Source organism: Zootoca vivipara, chromosome 1 (genome assembly GCF_965207765.1).
Source record: "Zootoca vivipara chromosome 1, rZooViv2.hap1.1, whole genome shotgun sequence".
Lineage (NCBI taxonomy): Eukaryota > Metazoa > Chordata > Lepidosauria > Squamata > Lacertidae > Zootoca > Zootoca vivipara.
This window is the reverse complement of record NC_142582.1, coordinates 112338399-112359525: the sequence shown is the minus strand read 5'-3', so window position 1 is coordinate 112359525 and position 21127 is coordinate 112338399. Positions and strand designations below refer to the sequence as shown.

Below are 21127 nucleotides of genomic sequence, written 5' to 3'. Positions count from 1 at the left end.
TCATTCTTAGTCTCTCTCAACATTTTATCTTTCACAAGCATTCAGAGTATATTAGAATATTTCTCAATTGCTGGTATCTCTGCAGTCTTGCTGTTATCTAACTCAAGATTGCTTTTGACAGCATTTTCGTTATTCTTTGATGGACAGCAGTTGTTGAGAAGGGGGGAACTGAGATGCTGTAAAACTGGATCTTTGTTGTAGGTCCCCCCCGCCCCCCATTTTGGCAATCTTTTCTAGATTCTAAATCCATTATATTTAACTATATGGAGCCTATAAGGCGTTTGGCCACTGTTGAAGGTGCCACTGCTGAGCAACAGCTGACAGGGGTGGATGGGCAAAAAAACCTATTTGTTGACTTGGGCCTTTTTTGATGTTTAGGACAGTTAACCTGTTCATCAGCTTATTTTGTTGTTTTTACCTGATGAATTTTTATAATGTGTTTTGATATTTTCTGATTTTTACTTTATTTTATTTCAACTTGTTAACCACTTAGAGAGTTTTTTTTCTAAAAAAAAGTGAAGCAGTTTATCTTAGAATTGGAAGAGACTCTGAGGATCATCTAGTCTAACTTCCTTCGATGCAGGGTATATGCAGCTGTCTCACATGGAGATCAAACCTGCAACCTTGGTGTTATGAGCACCACACTACAGTGGAACCTCGGTTTATGAACACCTCGGTTTACGAATTTTCAGTTTACGAACGCCGTGGACCCACCTGGAACGGATTAATTCACTTTCCATTATTTTAAATGGGAAAGTTCGCTTAAGTTTATCAACGCTTCAGTTTATGAACAGACTTCCGGAACCAATTGTGTTCATAAACCGAGGTACCACTGTATAATCAACTGAGCTACCTGTATATAAATTATATACTAAATAATATCAGTGATTTTAAAGGCAAAATATAATCATCTCTGGGTCCCTAGATAACAGTATACCTTGATCCCCTTTTACTGTTTTATTGTGGTGGCATAAGAAGCTTGGGCATTATTATTTTAACTGAAGAGATATATGTATATAAATGTTTTAAATAAAAACATCACATCTAGAAATAATCTAGAAATAATAAAAGCTTTCAAATCCACATTTAAAATAAAATATCCCAATTTTGCTTCCAAAATCCAAATCAAACTTTAAGGATCACAGATTTTTAAAACACACCAAACTAAAGCTGGGCAGTGAATTCTAATCCAGGATTAGACAGAAATTTGATCTAACTTGATTACCATTTTATTTTTGCCAAACATACTTCAAGAAAGGCTTGTTTTAAAATCATCATTAATTTCTTTGTTGTCTTTAGGCATTTGAGGCATGTGATGAAGACAACAAAGGATATTTAAACAGAGAGGACTACAAGGTTGCAGTAGTGATGCTGTTTGGCTATAAGCCCTCAAAGGTAAAGTCTATTTTCTTCAACCCTGTCTTGAGGATTGGCATATTCATTAAACACCCTAAACACACATAAAATAATCAGATAAATTCTGTAGTTTACATTTCTTGAATTATGAAAAGTCTTCAAAGGACTGGGGTGTTTTTTCTCTTTCAAATTGCAGGAAATGGCAGTGAATGTTGGCTTTACCCTCCATTGTGAGTTCTTGTATTTAAGTACCTGGAATTGACACAAGAAGTGTCTCTTATTTTAAAGTGTAATGTTTTATTATGTTTTTATATGTGTTGGAAGCCACCCAGAGTGGCTGGGGTAACCCAGACAGATGGGTGGGGTACAAATAATAAAATTATTATAATATTATTATTAAAGGAGAGTCCCTTAAAGCACAGTACCCCAGCCCAATAGAAGTCAGTGGGTGCATCCTACAGAATCATCATAGATTTCACTTGTTTCTAGCTTCATAAAGGATCCCTGATGGACAGACCAGATCAGCAACAAAATGCTGCAGTGTGGTGTGCTCCTGTTCACAATTCCAGTTTGCTATGCTGTTTTATTCTGGTCCAATCCTTCAGTTTAAAATAAAACTTCCTGGATTTTTTATTTTATTTTTTATTTTTTACAAAACACATACAGTAGTTGTATGGATTCCTTATAACTGAAATTGAGCCACTCAGTGTAGGGATGCTAACTTGGCTGTGTCTCCATTTGAGCTAAAATAAAAGCTAACCTTGGTTATTCCAGTTTCTGAGATAGGGCAGTTCTGCCTCATCTATCTTGCCAATAGAAGCTGCTTTTCTTTGTTCTTCGGAAATCAGTGTTGCATGGTGTAATTCACTCAGGTTTTTTTTTATCTACTGTTTCTACATCAAAGCAGATATTTCTCAATAGCATGTGTAGCCCGCTTGACCTTCTAAACTTCAAAGTTACTTAAGCAAACAAATTTTGCCCCACATCCCAGTCAATTACGCAAAATAGCTATATAGAATCATACCATATCTCAAAAACATAAGCACAAGTAGATTGGGAATTAAAATTAGAAACTCCTATTGAAATGTTAAATAAGTAAATGAAAACAAAAATTTCAGATGAACATTGCATTCACAACCGGTATGTTGCGCAAGTGACAACAGGGGCTTCTGAGAACTGTTTAAGTCAAGGTACACTTGTTTTTAAAAGTTAGATCTTCCTAACAACTGTGTCAGTTGAAACATAATGCCAAACCACAGCTTGGTGCCAGGTGAACAAGCTTTATGCTTGCACCTTCCCTTCTCCTCCTCCATTGTTCTACTCTGATTTCCCCTCCAACATCTGGTTTAGCAGCAAACAAGGAAGGAGCATCTCCACCCCCATCATTCTGCTCAGACACTGAGGTCCAGCGCCGAGGGCCTTCTGGCGGTTCCCTCGCTGCAAGAAGCCAAGTTACAGGAAACCGGGCAAATGGCCTTCTTGGTAGTGGCACCTGCCCTGTGGAACACCCTCCCATCAGATGTCAAAGAGAAAAACAACTACCAGACTTTTAGAAGACATCTGAAGGCAGCCCTATTTAGGGAAGCTTTTAATGTTTAATAGATTATTGTATTTTAATACTTCTGTTGTTGTTGTTGTTGTTAATATAAATGTTTAGTTGTTTTTTAATGATTGGTTTCCACACACACACACACACCCTATGTTTTTAGCTGTTCTTATTTTATCTGGCTTGGTCATGTACACAGAATGGAAGGTGGCAGGATGTTTTATTGTGTTTTTAATACATTATTCTGTTGTAAGCCGCCCAGAGTGGCTGGGGAAACTCAGCCAGATAGGCGGGGTACAAATAATTTATTATTATTATTGTTATTGTTATTATTAGTTCAGATGCTGTTCATGATCTTAGACGCTGTAAGCCATGGTTTGTCCAGTTAGGATGTAATGCTAAAATATGGCTTGCCACTAAACCAGGGAAATTCAGCCTATTTCTTCAGTCCCGAGGACACTTAACAGCACAATGCTGTAGAAGTCTGCTCAGAAGTAAGTCTCATTAGGTTCAAAAGGAACACATAGGGTTGCAGCCTTAACTGAGAAATAAGTGCTGTTGAACTCATTGGGGTTTACTTCTGAGTAGACATGCTTAGGATGACATTGCTTATAGATTTCCAGCCTTGAAAAGATTTATCTAATGAAGTTTTAACAGATTTTTGTTTCAAAGTAATGCCTTTTGTGACCATGAGATGTCGCTGTTAATGCTTTCCATAGTGATTTGGATAGTAGCTGATCTATGATATTTTTCAGTGACTTTATTAGAAATTCTGAGGCTGCACTTACCTGTTCTCTCATCTGTGAGAAAGCTTTACTGAGCACAGTTGGATTTGCTTCTGAGTAAATATGTTTAGGAGTGTACTTTATGTCTGTAGTCTATAGTCCATTTGCTCCATATTTGTTCTGCTAATTAGAGTAAATGGCTTCTAGATTACAGTCCAGTTACTGGTTCAAAATAAGACCATTAATGAAATTATATTTTACTTTCACATAGTCATATTGCTTTTCTTTCTATGGAGAAAGATGCTAGACATGTTGCCATCATTAAAGCCTGTAATAAATAGCCTGATTTGTATAGAAAGCAATGGTAGGAGAAACTGATCTTAAATTTTTAGATACTTCTTTTGGCATTTGTCTCCCTTTCAAAAGTATGTTGTTATAGTCTTGTTCAGTTCAAAATTATATAGATGTTATTTCTTTTGTAAATGAAGACCCATTTGTACATCATTTTCTCTCAGGGCATCCATATTTTTGGAATGACCAAACTGCAATGCAGGTTGACAATGAATAATGAGGAATTTATTTGATACGTGATATGCTATGCAACCCTACCTTCCCTTTTCATTTACATCTATCGTTTTCTTCATTCTTAACCTGGTTAAACTATCAATAAAAACATAATGAGTGGCATCCAATGATGTCTGCCTACTTGCACAGTGGAAATCCACTTGCACAGCAGAATTTCCTATTTTTTCTCTCCCCCCGCCCCCCCTCCAAGCTCTGCATGTCCCAATTCTAAAAAATATTTTTATTTGTTCTAGCTTGACCTTCCTGCAAGCTAAAATGCACATACCCACAAAAGAAATTCTGTTGTTTTACTGAGTTCTGTATCTGTTGTGAGCAATATTGCCTTTAATGCAATTGGCATACACATTTGGAATGGCATTGTATTTAGCATGGACCAATGAGGGAAGGGAAGCATTAGACTCAGACAGTGTGGGCCTAAGGGTATGCTTCCTCTAAAGCCAATTCCACTCACCTCCCATGGTTCTTTAAGCTGTAATTGGGCAATCCCCTCACAGCTGAAAGGATTGGCTGCTATCTGTCTGATTCTTCATTTTCCCTGTGGCTCTGCAGAAGCTCTGCTCCTCCCTGGTCCATTCTGCTGCTTAGCATATCATCCAGACTGGGACTCGTCGTTGATACGCTGTCATGAATCTCATGGAGATGTCGTGGACAGCGTGGTCAGATGAGGAGGAGGAAGGAAGGAGCTTGGAGAGTTGGAAGCGGCTGACCCAGAGGAAGGTCCTAGTGAGATGGGCAACGAGAAATTGGGACACCCAAGAGGAGTTTTATCCAGAGGAAGGTCCCAGTTGAACAAGTCTGGGTTCTAGGGAGAGGTCTACTAGTCTGTTAGGAATGGCCCATCTCTGTGATAGTGGACACCACATGTGCTATGTTACGAGCTACCAAGATAGCTCCAGTGCCCTCCCTTGTCAGCGAAGAGCCCTCTCCTTCAATGGAGATCTCTAAGAATAAGTCCAATGGCAAGCTGTCTTCACTAATTCATTCTCCAAGGTTGTGGAAGTGGTTGTATAAGCAAACCATTAGTGTCTAGCCTCTGCAGCGGAGTGCCCATTTGCTTGTGCATTCCAGAGACTTGGGACACAACGTGCACAAATAGTCATGCCCACCCTGCTCTTGAAAAGGAGAGCAAAGGGGCATGCCAACTGTTGAATCAATATATTAGCTAAGCTTATCCACGTTTCATAGTTACTTGTAACTTGTAACCCCATGTTGGAACACTTTCCTGATTTCACAATTAAAGCATTTAAAACCCCATGCTCTTCTCCAACATGTGCGCTGCCCATTTGGTTTAGTGTCTCAACTTCATGGGAGTTCAGAGAACTGGATCATGCCCTTCATTTTCTGACATCTGAAGTAAACAGCTAAACTGAAGGTAATTGTGGGTTAGACTGTGATAGCGGTTTTGCAGAACTGGCTTATGTACAGGTAGCAAATGAAACAATGAATTGAAAGAAATGTACCAAGTCATTTCTTGATGGTGTCATTTTTGTCTATTCTAGGTGGAAGTGGATTCAGTTATGGCTTCTGTGAAGCAAAATCAATCTGGTATGTACAAGCATCATATTTTGATCTTCACTCTCTTTTTAACTAGGGCAGGCATCCCCAGACTTCAGCCCTCCAGATGTTTTGGACTACAATTCCCATCTTCCCCGACCACTGGTCCTGTTAGCTAGGGATCATGGGAGTTGTAGGCCAAAACATCTGGAGGGCCGCAGTTTGGGGATGCCTGAACTAGGGATAAGAGCTCAAACTAGAACATGACAGTATTAGAAAATAAGTATGGAATGGCTTTAATTACTAAATTTGTGAGAAATAATATAATGAAAAATATGCATTCAGGTTCACTTTTGGTGTACAGTATTGAGCTAAACACTACAGATTGAATGCTGCCCAGCTCAATGGAACTGGAGAAGTGATCTACTCTAAAGCACTCCCCACCCCCCCATCCCTTATTGTGGTGTAGAGGTGAAAGTAAGGAGCTCCAGTTTCAAGTCACAAGGGAATGGGAAACTGAATCATAGTCACACTTATATTTCATAGTATTATTTATTTAAGAAATTTCTATCCTATTTAAGGAAAACCTCTCAGAGCTGCTAGCATAATAAAGACGAAAACAACAATAAATTCTTGAAACAATGGTGACAGAAAGACAGCTAAGTCTGATTAAAACAGAATATAAAAACTCACTATCTAGAAAGAGGAAAGGGAAGGGAAGGTGGGATCTAGGCTGATATTCAAGGAAAATAGAGAGGAAGCAAGAGGAAAGGGACAGGGCAAAATGTCCCAGGTTCAATCTTTAGGCAGGACTGGTAAAGACCCCTGTCTGAAACCCTGAAGATTTGCTGCCAATCAATGTAATCCTGACCTAGATGGACCAATGACCTGACTTGGTATAAGGCACTTTCACATGCTCCAGAAAGGGTTCAGTTACTCAGATAAAGAAAAGGCAAGAATTATAAAAGAATGTATATTACACTTTGAACTTAACACAGCAGAAATAGTGTTTAAAAGTGCCTTTTATGAGAGGGGTTATAAAGAAGATTTAATCCATTTTCCCTCCGGTTGCCTTGGAGCAAGGTTGGTTTTTTTTAAATAAAACAAAAGCAGTCCTTCAGCTTACAGAAATATATGTTTATATTTGTAAAGGACCTGGGGGTAGAACCTAGCTACTTCAATCTGACATTCTTTCTTCACTGCCATAATGTACCTGAGTAGCATTCCTCACTCCAGCTTCCATTTCACACCTTCCGTTTCTGTTTGGAAGTCAGTCATCTTATTCCTAACAACATCTTTGATGAAAGATGAGAAACTGAATCTGAACTTGAATGGAAACTTCAGTTCAAATGAACACACATTGGTGTAAGATACTTTTACTAAACCGAACAGAATCTTTCATGAAAAATGAATGAAAACCATATGCTGCTTAAGGTTCCTCTGCGACTTGGCATTTTTGAGATGAGAAATCATGTGTGATCTCACCTCCAGACCTAAATGTTTGTTGGAAGAATTTGCAAGGGGGCATGTTGCTTGCAAGATGGAATGCCTTGCATTGATCATAGTGACAGCCTAGCTCAGGATTATTTTATGATGTGCCAGTGCAGTTTCTCTTCAATAGGCATGGATAATCCTGTGTTCTGATTTCTGTGAGCCTTCTAGATGTATTGTGAAATTACACACACATTATTTTGAATTGTCCTGTGTTTCCTATATCCTCAAATCAGTTCTGAAAGCCCCTGTGTAGATGTGACTTCAGAATTACGTGAATCCTTTAAGCTGCTAAACTGACGATGTAAGAAGAGCCCTAACTGGAGCAGACCACGGACCAATCTAGTCCAGCTCCCAGTTTACCACTCAAGCCAACCAAAAACCAATGGGAAACTCACAGGCAAGACATGAACACAGTAGCCTAACAGTGTGTGTGTTCGTGTGCACAAACATTTATAAATAGATGAAAAAGGGAAGTTGTTCAGTGCCCATTTTTACACATCAACAGAGCAGAACACAGAATCAGTTGTAATGGAGTATCACAGGAGGTACTAAAAAAAATAAGATCCTTTCTATTTATGTCACACATAGTTCAGTATAGCAGCTTAAAATCATAACTATAGTAACAGCCACCTGTTATAGCCCACTGGTTTCTCTCTTTCTGCTTATACCGAACTGGTTTCCCACCAGGGGATTAGATTCTTACAATATTCTTATAAGCAGTAGCATTATAACCCTGTTTTAGATTGCAATCCTATAGCTACATATATGCCTGTAAGTCCCATTGCAATCAACAGAATATACTGTGTAAATATGTTTAAGCCTCATTATTTGTGCAGTAGAAGAGAAGTGAATTGCAGTACTGTAATATAAAAACCCTATTTCAAGAATTGTTTTTTACTTAACATATTAAGATAGCAGTCCTCCCACTTACTGGAGAGTTTGTCACATGGTACTTACTTTTGAGTAGACATGTATAGGATTGCAGGGTAAGACTGCAATCCTGTGCACACTGACTGGGGAGTAAATAGTGATACCTCCTTCTCCAAGAGTGCTATGCTGCTTGTGTTACAAGTAATTTTTGGAGAAATAATGATAAGCATTTGACATATGCCAAATTTCTTATTTTTCTAGGTGTATCACTTGAAGAATTTCTAAATCTTATGAGGACAAAGAAGGCTTCACATTTTTACCAAAGCGAAGTTAGGCAGCTATTCACTGCTTTTGACAGGCAATGTAAGTTTTGCTTTCATATTAATTTCGCAAGTCTTATTGTTTTCAATCACTAGTCCCCACTAGTCACTTCTCTCCAGAATGAAGAGGAGCCATTGATGAGCACCCTTTGGGTTCAGTCAGTCAGCCAGTTACAAAATTTGCAGGAAGCTCCTGCAGCCAATTGGAAGCCGCAGAAGCCCTGTCGGACGTTCGGCTTTCAAAAATAGTTTGCAAACTGGAACAGTCACTTTTGGGTTTACGGCGTTCGAGAGCCAACTCATTTGAGAATTAAGCTGTTTGAAAATCAAGGTATGACTGTATGGCACATACTGGCAGGCCCAACATCATCCAAGAGCTTCATAACCAAGAGGTGGTTTGAGTTAGTTTATCCTCAATCTTCATCTGATGCTTTAAAGTGCAATACCACATTAGCTATTTATGAACAAGAAGAGCTCAAGAAAATACAGGTTCTTGTATTTTCTGGTATTGTTTAGTTATTAAACCCAAACACAATAACCAGGTCTGGGACTAAATCCCCTCTATATTTATGTGCACTTGAGATGTCACGTCCTTTAAAAAAATAATAAGAGGGATTCACACTCTTAGGGAGCCCTTGGTTCCAGGCTTTAAATGTGTCTTAATCCTGATTCACTACTCTTCTAAATATTTAAATGTCTTTCCTCATATACTTTCTCTCCCTCTTTATCAAGGTAAAGGATATTTGTCTTTAGAAGATTTCAGAAAAGCTTTCAGTGTTGTGGCCCCAAAGCTGCCAGAGAGGACTGTAGTTGAAGCATTCAGGTAAGATGAACAGAATCATTTGGTTGTGTTTCTAAAATGCAGACATGGTTCAGTCCAATTCACTGCAGGTCTTGTGTCTACAAGCAAAAGGTTCTACTTAGGGGAAAGCAGAGCCCTCTTTCCTCTTCTCTCCACACAGCACGATCACAGAGAATGGGAGACCTGCACACATCTCCTATAGTCCCATCCTCTGTCAAAGAGCTCAGGGCAGCTAGTAATATTTGAAAACAATAAAACCAGGGGGGGGGAGTACCATGTAAAGCAAATGACTTTAATAGTAGCCTCGGCACCAAATAGTAAAATCAGCAGAACCAGATTGCATAAAATGCCAGAGAGAATTAAAAGCTCAGCAAGGCTGAGCAGCTGCTTAGCTGAGAATGGATACGGAGTTCTGAAGACAAGGCACCACGACTGAGAAAGCCCTATTCCACTTCACACAGTACAGGCATTCTGAGCACAGTGCATCTTAATGGTCAGCCAGGATCATATGGTAGCAGGAGAATTCTCTCCATTAGCAGTTGTTTTACCTGGCTACATCTAAGGGACAAGTGGCATTTATTTATAAAATATATTTTTTCGACTGCCCATCAAACAAAATCTTAGGATAGTGTACAAAAATATTTACAAATGAGATAAAATGCCATTAAAAACAATAGTCTGATCATTAAAATGCCTGGTTTATCTTAAAAGCTTAAACCACTGAATAGGTCTGTCGATACAGAAGAGTCTCCAAAGACATCTGAACATTAGGAATGACAAAGCCTGCTGAATCTCTCCTGGAAGAGCATTCCACAGTCTTGGCATTCAGTATATGCACCTTGAGTGCATTGGCAGAAAAGCAATATGGTGTGATGTAAACAAACAAATAATAGATACCCATGCACCCCAGAGCACCTTGCCTTCTATTCACACTGCATTGCTATCAATGCACATCTCAGGCAGTACTTGTAACAGATGTTATTATTACTTGTTGAGAGCTCCGAATCCTGACCACTAGACCACCAGGGAAACGACCATGTTATTATTACTTGTTAATACTTTTTCCTAAAATCGCAACCACTGTTTGATGAGAATGAATGTATATTTAGGAGTTTGTATAGTATTTAAAATTGCAGGCATTGATTCAAGGGTTTAAAAGGAAATTACCGTAGTAATTTTTAGGGCTCGTACAGTAGTATACTATATGGTGCTGCTACCCTTTACCTTATACTATATGGGCTACTTTAACATTTAAAAATTGTAAGTTTTTTTTCCGCTTAGAGGTTATGCTAAATGTGTGTTGTCCCTTCTGTGCTCTGGATAAAAGATGTCCAAGTAATTCCATAATCCAGAAGATTTATATAAAATGAAGTAATCTTATATATTTTACATCAAACTACTCATGGTGGGACAAACAAAAATATTGCAAAGAGCTCCAAAAATATCTCTCCTAACTGGGTGAATGGGCATTAAAATGGGAATACAGTTAATTATAAGTAACTAGAAAGTGGCACACATATGCTTAAAGGGTGTAAATTGGCAGTGATTGCCCAGGGAAGAGATATTGGGGTCATGGTGATATAGCTCAATGAAAATTTCCCAGTGGCCTTGCTTGGACAACACAGTAAACCAGATTGTGTCTTAGCAGCGCTACGTGAGCATGTGGGTTCTTAGAGAGGAGCTTCCAGCTGCTTTGCTCCTCTCTGGTCCTAAAGGAAGCCAAGGTTTGTTTCTGTCTGAACCCAGGCTCATGGTGCAGCTCTCTCCAAATTGCTGTAACCAACCAACAGTGCCAGATGCAGTTGGTTGGTGGCTCCGCAAAAAGCACTCCCAAATTACCCAGCATTTCAGATTAGAAAAGGAACAACCTGGAAGCCAACTAGATGAGATGAGAACCTAAGAAGTGCCTCAAAATGGCATCTGTGTGAGATGGGGGCAGGGATTAGGACATAGTGCGATGCATACAATTTATTTTATTTGTCATCCATATGACAGATAAGAGAAGATACAAGTAGGTGATATAAGCCTGAGTTCATCATATGAGGAGCTTGTGGATATAGTGAGTTCATAATAGTACATGAACTGGCACCCCTTTTTAAAAGTAAGATTTTATATGGCAGATTTAGAACAGATTAAATAAAAATCATACAAAATAATCCAGCAATGTGCATCTCGTGAGTCAAGTGACTTGAGGAGAGGGGAGAAGATAAACTGTGCTCAGCTAAATGTTGCTGCTTTCTATTCTTGCTAAGCATTTCCAGTTGTTGCAAAGTTTTGACATGCAGGAAAAACTCTCAAGGGTGTCATTAGTTAGAAAATATTCCTACTAAAGTGCAGAGCACAAGCCATTAAGAGATAGTATATTACATGCCGAGCACTTAAGAATATACAACACACTTATACAAACAAATCCAATAGTTGCCTGCTGGGGTCAAGACACAGGTGGTTGTATGAGCCAGTGAGTGTGTTTATGTATGTACTCATGCGAATTACACACATACACATATAATGAAAATAGTATTTTTATGGAACTGTACACATTAATTTATATGTTCCTTGAAATAGCAGTGTTTATGTAGGCATCTTTTCTTCCCGTTGATTAAAAATCTTCTAATTTGTTATAAACAGAATATTCTGAAGATGACTGTCAGGGGTTATTGTGACTACTCCTGAGTAACGACCTTCCACATGCTTGTCTTTCAGAAATCTTTATTAGTGCACATTATTTACAGTGTAGCGAGCTGTTGGTTTCATGTCTCCTCATTCCGAATCAGAATCCGGCACTGCCCCCTTCCGCGATTTGGACCAACATAAAAGCCTCGGGACAGTGAATCTCCTCCCCTTTCTCCTCCTCCTCAATTCCCGAGTCGGGGGGGGGGGAAGGGTCTGCGGTCTGCCTGATTCCTCTCCTCTCTTTCCCTCTCCCTCTCTTCCTGCCTGTGGAGCAGGGGCTCTTGGATGTTGCCAGAGGTCTGGCACTCCCTTTCCGTCTCCTGACTTTCCTCATCCGTCCCTTCGCTTTCAAGACTGCTTGGAGATGGGCTGCTTCTGATGGGGGGGGGGGCTGTTCTCTATAAGCCCTTCCCCTTACAACGTCGCATGTCATCAAAGTTTTACCAGTTTGTACACAAAATCTTTATAGTGTTTAATGATATTGTTTAATGGAAATCAGAATTGTCTTCCATCTTGCACAGTATGGTTTTTCAATGTAACTTTTCAAGATGTTCATATTAACCAATGCTGTTGAAATCTGTGTAATATATTCAATGTATTATGGTCAACATACTAGAAATAATATCAAAAATAAAACTGTACAGTGCATCATTATTTTAAGTAATATATAAAACAAGATATAAAAAATGACTTTGGCTCAGGGATACTTATATAGAAGATAACATATGAGTTAAGTAGCTCTCCCTCCCCAGCGAACCTTCCAACTTGAGATAGGTAAAATCTGTTATACACATGTAACCGTTTGTCTCAGGTGAGTTTGAGGTTACTGTTAAGCTCATTATTTGATCTAGTGTCTAGACTGTAGAAGATACATTATTATTATTATAGCAGTAAATACACATCAGTTTCCTTTTATGCTGTTATCTTAAGTCTGAAACGCACATCAGGCACTTCATGTGGGCTAAATCTGCAAAAGTGTTACATTGAACTGATATTAATTTTCCTCCCTCTTATTCCTCAAATCCAACAGTCAACCAAGCCTAGCAAGCAGCAGGCATACTAGGGCTGGATCTAGACACATCAAAGAAGCAATTCAGTTAAACGTGTTGTAAATTTCATATAGGGAAATCCCGTTGGTGAAAAATGGGACTCCACAGTGCCACCTGGTGTCACAGTGTTATATATAACACAGCAGTTCATCTTTATGAAGGTAGCTGAGCCTAGGTTGCTGCATAGTATTGGAGCTATATAATTACTGGCAGTGCTACTTCTGTCCTGCCTATATTTGCAACTAGTCAGAGTGGTCACAGCCTCTTTGCCTAGGGTATCACTAGTGTAGGTGCATGGCTACCTTGTCAATATTAAGTGTTCCTGGTGTTTTGCTGGCTACTTCAGCTTTCTGGGGTGGTGGACAGAAAGGGAAGGGAAAGCAATTTGTTGATTGCTAATGTATAGACTAACTTGATGTCTTACTAACATGGAACAAGTAGCAGTTTTTGTTTGTTTGGTAGCATAGACTTCAACAATGTTTTCTTTTGTTAGCACAGGTTTAAATTGATGTAGCAGGTCAGAAAAAACGATATGGCAATAAATCACTGTATTTCAGCAAAATGTATTGTGTTTATGCTATAATTCAAAATGGGCATCTCCTCTGCAAGTTGTCATTCAGAGAGCAGTTAACAGAAAGGCTTGCATATTTTGTCGTGAAGTGCTCGTTTTATAAGTATGAACCCATAAAAATAATAGTGGAAAGGCTGAGAAGAAGCACAGGCCAAAAGGGGAGGAAAGTTTCACACCTTCTACTACCCTATCACCCTGGGAAGGGAGTCCATCTAGGAGAAGGAAAATTCTGGTTCTAAATCTTGGCTGCCTTGCAGCATACTGTGTTTCTCATATTTTAAGCCATCCCTAAAAAATAAGGCATGGCAGGATTTTCAAAACCTGGCGAAATATAAGGCATACCCCGAAAATAAGACATGCTGGTACGGTATGGCAGGGCACGCCGCGCCAAGTCCCGACCCAGCGGGACCCGGCAAGGGCAGCAGCGCGCGCTTTGCCGAGCCCCGACTGAGCGGGAACCAGCAAAAGCAGCAGCCCGCCGCTGGCTTGGAGCTCGGCAAAGCGCGCACTCTGTTGGAGCTCCATGCCGGCGGTGGGCTGTGCAGGGGAGAGACCTGGATCTCGTAGCTGGCAAAGGGCGCGTCTCTCGCGCGTGGTTAGGGCAATTGGCAGAAAAGTACTTTGCAGCTCTTGCGCTTTCGTTCGCGAGCTGCTTTTTGGCTGTTGCTGCTGCTTTTCTTTTCTTTTTGTCGGCAAAATCAAATGTGAGGGGGGAGGCGGGGAGAGCCCAACAAGCGGCAGAAACGCCTTCCCCTTAAAACCCGCCCTCTGCTGCTCACTCGGAGAGCTGCTCACTCGCACAACGGGCTCCTCGGGTGCTGCAGGCGCCTCGCCTTGCCTTCCGCGCGCGCCCAGCAGCCGCTTCTTGCGCGGGCGGCGGCTGCGCGCCCCGACGCCCCTCGGCTCCCTCAGCTCGACCTGAGCGGGGAGAGGAGAAGCAGGGCAAGGTGGCGAGGATGCTCCCCGCCGCCAAGCAGTTGCTCCGGGGCTGCAGGAGAAGGTGGCGAGCGCCTCAGCCCCCGGGCCTCAGCCCTCCTCGCCGCTCCTCTGAGAAGGGAAGGCAGCGTCTTTCTCCCGGCGGACCGGCTGCCTGTGAGTGGAGGACACGGCGTGCCCCTGACGCAGGCGGCGACCCCGTCGCTCGCTGCTTCCTCCTCCTTTCTTGGCTCAGGCCTGAGGAAAGAAACTTCTTAGCGCACGCGCCACCCGCTCCTTCCTCGGCAAGGCAAGGCAAGGCAGGGCAAGGCGGGCGCTTGCCCAGCTTTGGCCGTCTGTTGCTCCACAGCCTTCCTGCCTTGCTGGAACTTCGGCCGCCCGCGGGGACACGCCCGCAAGACGGCGAAGTGTAAAGTTGCAGCTGGCTGTGGAGGGAAGGAAGGAGCCGCGCTCTTCTTCCTCCGCCGCCTTGGTCTCTGTCGTCTTGAGTTTCAGGCTGTAATCGTGTTTACAGGCAAAAGCAGCAGCCCGCCGCCGGCTTGGAGCTCGGCAAAGCGCGCGCTCTGTTGGAGCTCCATGCCGGCGGCAGGCTGCTGCCTTTGCTGGTTCCCGCTCAGTCGGGGCTCGGCAAAAAAATAAGACAAAAAAATTATAAGACATGTCTTAAAATATGAGAAACACGGTATCTTCAGGAAAAGAAAAGGCTAAGGAGTAAAGCCTACACAAATCCAAAATGGAGCCCCTAAGGCTGTTGGATGGAGTCTTGTACGCCTCCTTCTGGCAACTCATGCATCTGAGCTGGTGACAAACGTATTGCTCTACCTTTCTTTTTTTTAAAAAATATATTTATTGAAATTTTTCTGGTTACATGTATAGATAGCATTCATTGTTCATTATACACATATCACATGTAGCACTAAACAAATAAAGAAGGTAGAAATAAAGAAAAGCAAAAAGCTAAAAAAAGAAAAAAAGAAAAAAAATTAAAAGAAAAAGAAAAAGCAAATCTTATTTTTTATCACTTATTAATGACTTAGACTTCTCCTTGAGTCTAATTCGGACCCCAATTATACAGCTTCCACAATATTTTTTTTTAAAATCCCTACCTATTAATCCCACATTTATGAATCTTAATTCAACATTATTCATATTTTATTTATACTATATCACTCTATCCTTGACATTCTATTTTCCAATTCTTATATTTAACTTCATATTTTTAATCCCTTTAGCCTATAATTTCCCCCCACAAATACTCCATACTTTCCATTCTATTTTCTCTATCCCATTTAACATCAGAATAAAAAAAAAGTATTTCATCCCTCCTTCCCCTGGTTGCCAAGTCCCAAGATGCATAGACAAGTTCCTTTAAAACATTTTCAATTCCAGATCGTCTCAATCTGTCCACTTGTTACCATCACCCCTACTTTCACCCCACACCAGGTTTGACCCATTCCAGCCCACACCACTCCCTCACCACACACTGCTGCCTATCCAATTCCACAGATTTTTCCCCTGTTTCTCTCCCCAAATATCCAAGTTGTTTCCTGGATTGTGCTTCCCCTTTCTGACTGGAGAGGCAACCTTCCAGGTCTTCTCCTCAGGAGCCCCTGGTATTGCACAAAAGTCCTGTGCATCCCCTCTCACTGGTTGCACTAGGTTCCAATCCTTCAGCTCCTTTTCAATTTCATCTTTGCTGGGTTGTTTAGGTTCCTCACATCCCTTTTCTTCTTCCTGTGACAAATCTTTTTTCAAAATGTCAAATCTTTCCCTTCTGGCTTCACGTTGGTCACTCAGAACATATTGCATACAATTGTAATCCCAACCGGAAGGCGATGTTTTGTCTACTTCCATTTTAGGTCTCAAATTTCATGGGAAAGACATGAGCTGCAGGATCCAAGATGGTGTTTATTTTTTTAATCCAAGTTCCAATCTTAAACTTTTTGTCTGGACTGGTTCTGTCTCTAATTCCGCCTCAGTTTCTGCTCTTTTAGATCCATTTACTGAAGAAAGTTCCAATCTTTTTATTTTGACAGATTTAACACTATAGTTCAACAGTTCACAGCAATAACAAGCTTCCTTTCTTTCCCTTTATGACGTCACAATGGTAACTCGTCCACGCTCCCGGAGTTCGCTCCCAGCTTACAGGAGGGTTTTCTGCACTTAAAAACTTCAATTTTTGCAGGTTTTCCACACTTTTAATTACCTCCCTTTGCCCTGCAACAAACAGGGAGATTTCTAGGTCCGCTTTTAGAGGAAATTGAGAGCTTCCTGTCTCGTATCTTGGCTGCAGGCAAGCTAGCTGCCTCGCAGTTACTCTGTTGGGGGGGGGAATCGACCTCCGTTCTTTTAGATCCCTTCCCCTGGCCAAATTTTTCTCAAAATCAATTTTAAATTATACTCACAGTCCAATCTTCAAATTTAGGAGGTATCTACTGCTCAAATTAACGTTGGCTCAGAGCTTCGCGCTGGATAGGTAGTGATCGACCCAAGGCTCCGTCTCCACTCTGCCTGCTCTCGGGGCTCTTAACGAGCTTCCCGGGCAGCGAGGGAGACTTTATGGAGCAGTGCCGGGTCTCCACGTCCCCAGAAAGCCCGATCTGGGTTTTTTTTTCGGGTGGCCACCACGCTCCAATGGCACCCCCCCTAAACAGCACAGGGGCCTCGGAGACCGAGGTTTCCTTTGCCAATTGTTAATGGCAGCAGACCGGAAGTCCATTGCTCTACCTTTCTTTGGACCACGTCAGCAGGACCCAGAGAGGGGTCCGTCCTATTTTCTGGGCAGCCCAGGACTGCCATACACATTGCCCAGGTTTGTGCCCCAGGGAAGTCACTTTGGTGCTGCTAATGCAGCAGTTTGACCTCACCCCCCCAGAGGTGCACTCCATTGTCTCTCGAGACAGATGGATGCCAACAACGTCCTGGACTGTCTTTTTGCCATTTCCTTCTCCAATGAATGTGCATGTACCCACTTTTCTAACAAGAGAATAAAGTTTACCCATTGCTGTCAAGAAAATACCACCCACAGGCAGTCTTTAATCAAAGAAGTTATTCAAACACAAAATTGTTATTCAGGAACATTTAAAAAAATAGTTTTGCTAGTTCACTTCTATAATGAGTGTGATGACAAAAATGTAAAAAGAAATAGATGCTATTCTGCAAGTCTTGGTGGTATCAGTTGAGCAAATAGAATTGTGGAAACGGGGTTCTGCAAACAGATTTCTTCTAATGAGTGTATAGAGCCCTATTTGTATATTAGGTGAAAAAGCGTTCTCATACATTGAGATAACCCATGGATCCTATACTTTACCCTATAAGAATCCCTATGTGGCTCAGCCTTCTGCACTACGCCTGATTATTATTTCTGCTTCCATGGTTCTTTGGATCAGGGTATGTGAGATGACATTAACCAGAAGCAGATAGTACATTCTATTGTGTTCTGCATTTTATGCTAGTTTACACTTGGATGAATAGGATCACACACTAGAGGCATACTAATGCCTGGCATATTTTTGTCTCCTCTGCTCCAAAATGACCTCATTGTTTCTGGCCTATAATTATTCAGTAATATGAAAATAACCTGGTTTTGTGTAGATAATCTTCAGTTAAGATCTTGTGCTCTTTATGAAATTTTGATTTAGACATGTACTGCAGAGCAGAGTGAATATGAAACATTCATCTTCCCATGGCTAGTTGCCATGGGAACATAGTATACAGTGCAATGTCATTCCAGTTCTAGAGATGTCTGCAGTAGTTTTTCTTTGTTGCTGTTCTTTCTTAGGCCATTGTGTTGCAGGCTGCATATTTAAAAGTGCATGCAGCTGTATGTACATGTAGCATCATCTTTGCGGAATAGTCTCTAGTGCCTGACACATCTGCTGGCATGCTTTTCTCCTAAGTCATAACTCTTATTTGGGTCTGGAATAATAATAGGAAAAAGTTCACAGTTCTTCACATTTGGGTTCTATAGAATGAGATGCAAAATGTATCTTAGCCCAAACAGGCCATGTAGACATGTTCTGAAAACAGGACACTAGCTTACATTAGATAAAGATGCAGAGAAAATAATTCCTTTCTTTTCCCCTACAACCTTCTATATCCCTCCCTGAAGTAGATTGTCCATCTGCTACAGTGGTATTCATTAAGAAAGTACTAAAAACCGATCCAGAGATAGAAAATCTTTGACAGGGTCATTGGGGGGAAATGTACCTGAGACAAGTATTTTATTTCAACATGCTAAATGTAAATTGCTTTATATTTTTATATGAAGACTGTTTTTTAATTTCAGGACACAATTGACTGCAACCCAAGGAGTTAATTTCCTCCTGCCTATTACTTTATTCACCCCATATTCAGCCCTCTATTAAAAAAAAACCCTTGCATGCCTCATTATTTGGGGAGGGGGCACAGCTTTTGTTTACTTTCATATATTCTCTACAGATTTTAAGTTCAAATAGCTCAGATTTTGTCAGTATCTTATAAAACTGTTTAGCTAATTTCAAATATAGATTTGGTTTACCATGTTCCTTAAATATTTTCGCTTTTGGAAATCCCCAAAGTGTGCTCCTGTTCTTCTCTGTGTGACCCAAACACCCATCTCTTAAGAACCCCACTATGGTTCCCTCCTACTTCCTTTTGTTCTCATTGTGAGTAGCTTCTAAATTAAACTCACTTCATGGTAAGGAATCTGTGTGTTATTCCTTGACCCAGGCTTGTCCAGCTGAAGACAAAAGCTAAGCTTACAGTTACAAATGGGAAACTAATGATTTGAGTCCTACAGATGCAGATATGATGCAATATTAATTGCACTTTTATGGAAGCATGTTACATCAAAATCAGTGGGACTCTTCAACATAAATGTGATTAGGAATGGACATTAGAAATTTTATTTTTCCAACATCATTGTCCTTTTTCTCCCTGTAAGCATTTATGCAATCTGAATGTTGTTCATTTTGCAACCCTGGGATTTATGGCCTGCCTCTGCTTATAAAACCAATTATATCCTTATGCATATATTCTTAACTTATTCAGTCATTAATTTAGTGAATTTTGCTGTAGGTTTTGGTAAACCTTTTGCTATGCTACTATTTTGTGCTTGTATAATTTTCTTACCTCTGATCTTTCTATTAGTATCTTTTGAGGTTTGGATGATCGTTAATCTCAGAGTCATGAGTTTAAGCCCCATGTTGGACAAAAGATTCCTGCATTGTAGGGGTATGGACTAGATGACCCTCAGAGTCCCTTCGAACTCTACAGTTCTATGATTCTATGTTCTCAATGTACATGTATATGTGTGTTAATTATTATTGGTAGTTAGAAATTATTTAGGGAGGGAAATGTGGAGAGGGCAAGTGTAGATATTGCAGAGGAAGGAAAAAGAAATTGAAGGCATAGTAAATTCATTTGTGAGAGCAGTTTGAAGTAGAATAGTACATATGGGAAAAAGAAAATGTTCCAAGATAAATGAACATACATCTTAATGTTATGCATGTTGCTTAGCAACAAGGAGTAAAAATGTGGACTAATGTGTTAAAAGTAATTCAAGAGGGGAAACAATGTATGTCTTGTAATCAAGTATTGTAAGGGGTTAAAAGCAAGAGCTGGAGAATAAAGAGCAAGTGTCCAAAAAGCTGCAGAAAAATACCAGTATGAGAACAGATTCTTGTCTCTCATCATTTTACTTCAAAGTAGCTGGCACAGGGGGAGTCATTGGTTTTCAAACAGCAGCGCACCATTCACTTTTGTTTGTTTGTAACATTTTATATTCTGTCTTTCCTCCAGAGAGCTCAAAGCAGTGTTCTGACCTCCCCTTCAACAGAACAACGCTTAGACTAGGCTAAGAGATAATGACTGGTCCATGGTCACCCAGTGAGCGCCATGGTTGAATGCAGATTTAAACTCAAGATATCCTGGTATTGGTGCAGCATCCTTAACTGCTGTACTGGCTCCTTTTTGGAATTCTCATATTACTGAAAAGTACAATGGATATCAAAAATTTGACTGACGTATGCTTCTGAAAATTCCAATACTATATTTAGTTACAGGAACATAGGATGTTACCTTACACTGCGTCAGACGGTTGGTCCATCTAACTCAATATTGCCTCCTCCAAGCTTTCAGACAAGGATACATTTTCAGCCTTACCTGGAACTTAAAGCTGAGACCTTTCACATGCAAGGCAGATGCTGTACCACTGAGCTATGGCCCTTCACATTACAACATTTCCAATATATAAATCACTTATGATGTATAATAAAAATATTTTTAAGCTCGTTTCAAACTTCTCCTTTTTCATAATAATTTTTTATTTATTTTTCAGAAGATAAACATGTATACATAATAGGTTTGTCTTTTCCTGACTTCCCACCCAATTTCCCATGGTGTTTTAATTTTCTCCCCTCTGCTGCACAATGCCTTCTATTTCTTATACCAAACGCATCAATACTGTATTCTCCAATTCCTTCTACTGCTCATATTTCAAATCCTGCTTGCGAGTTCATCAAACTGTAATATATCCTTAAATAGTCCAAAAAGGGCTATTCTTCCACAAGGCATTCATCATTAGCTTCTCTTATTTTGGTTGTTGGTTTCAAACATTTCCATGGTTTAAGGGAGGAGCAGATCTTTGGAGCACCCTTGTAGCACTTTTCTGTAGTCAAACATCAAATGACTACATTGTTTGAATTGTGATCTTACGGTTTTATAT

The 21127-nt window shown here is 40.4% G+C and overlaps 1 protein-coding gene across 7 annotated transcripts in view; it reads left to right on the top strand.

The window, feature by feature from the left end:
- Positions 1–21127, top strand: part of EFCAB11 (EF-hand calcium binding domain 11) — a 54965-nt gene that overhangs the window by 3351 nt on the left and 30487 nt on the right. For 4 of the 7 annotated variants that reach the window (XM_088655160.1, XM_035101916.3, XM_088655138.1 and 1 more), the window contains exons 2-5: positions 1300–1395; positions 5712–5757; positions 8332–8433; positions 9123–9213. In XM_088655160.1, coding sequence (XP_088511286.1) covers positions 1369–1395; positions 5712–5757; positions 8332–8433; positions 9123–9213 — 266 coding nt within the window. In that variant the 5' untranslated portion in view covers positions 1300–1368. Of the gene's footprint in view, positions 1–1299; positions 1396–5711; positions 5758–8331; positions 8434–9122; positions 9214–20202; positions 20702–21127 lie in introns of those variants that run through there. The other 3 variants (XM_088655157.1, XM_088655141.1, XM_088655154.1) reach the window with 2 other exon arrangements.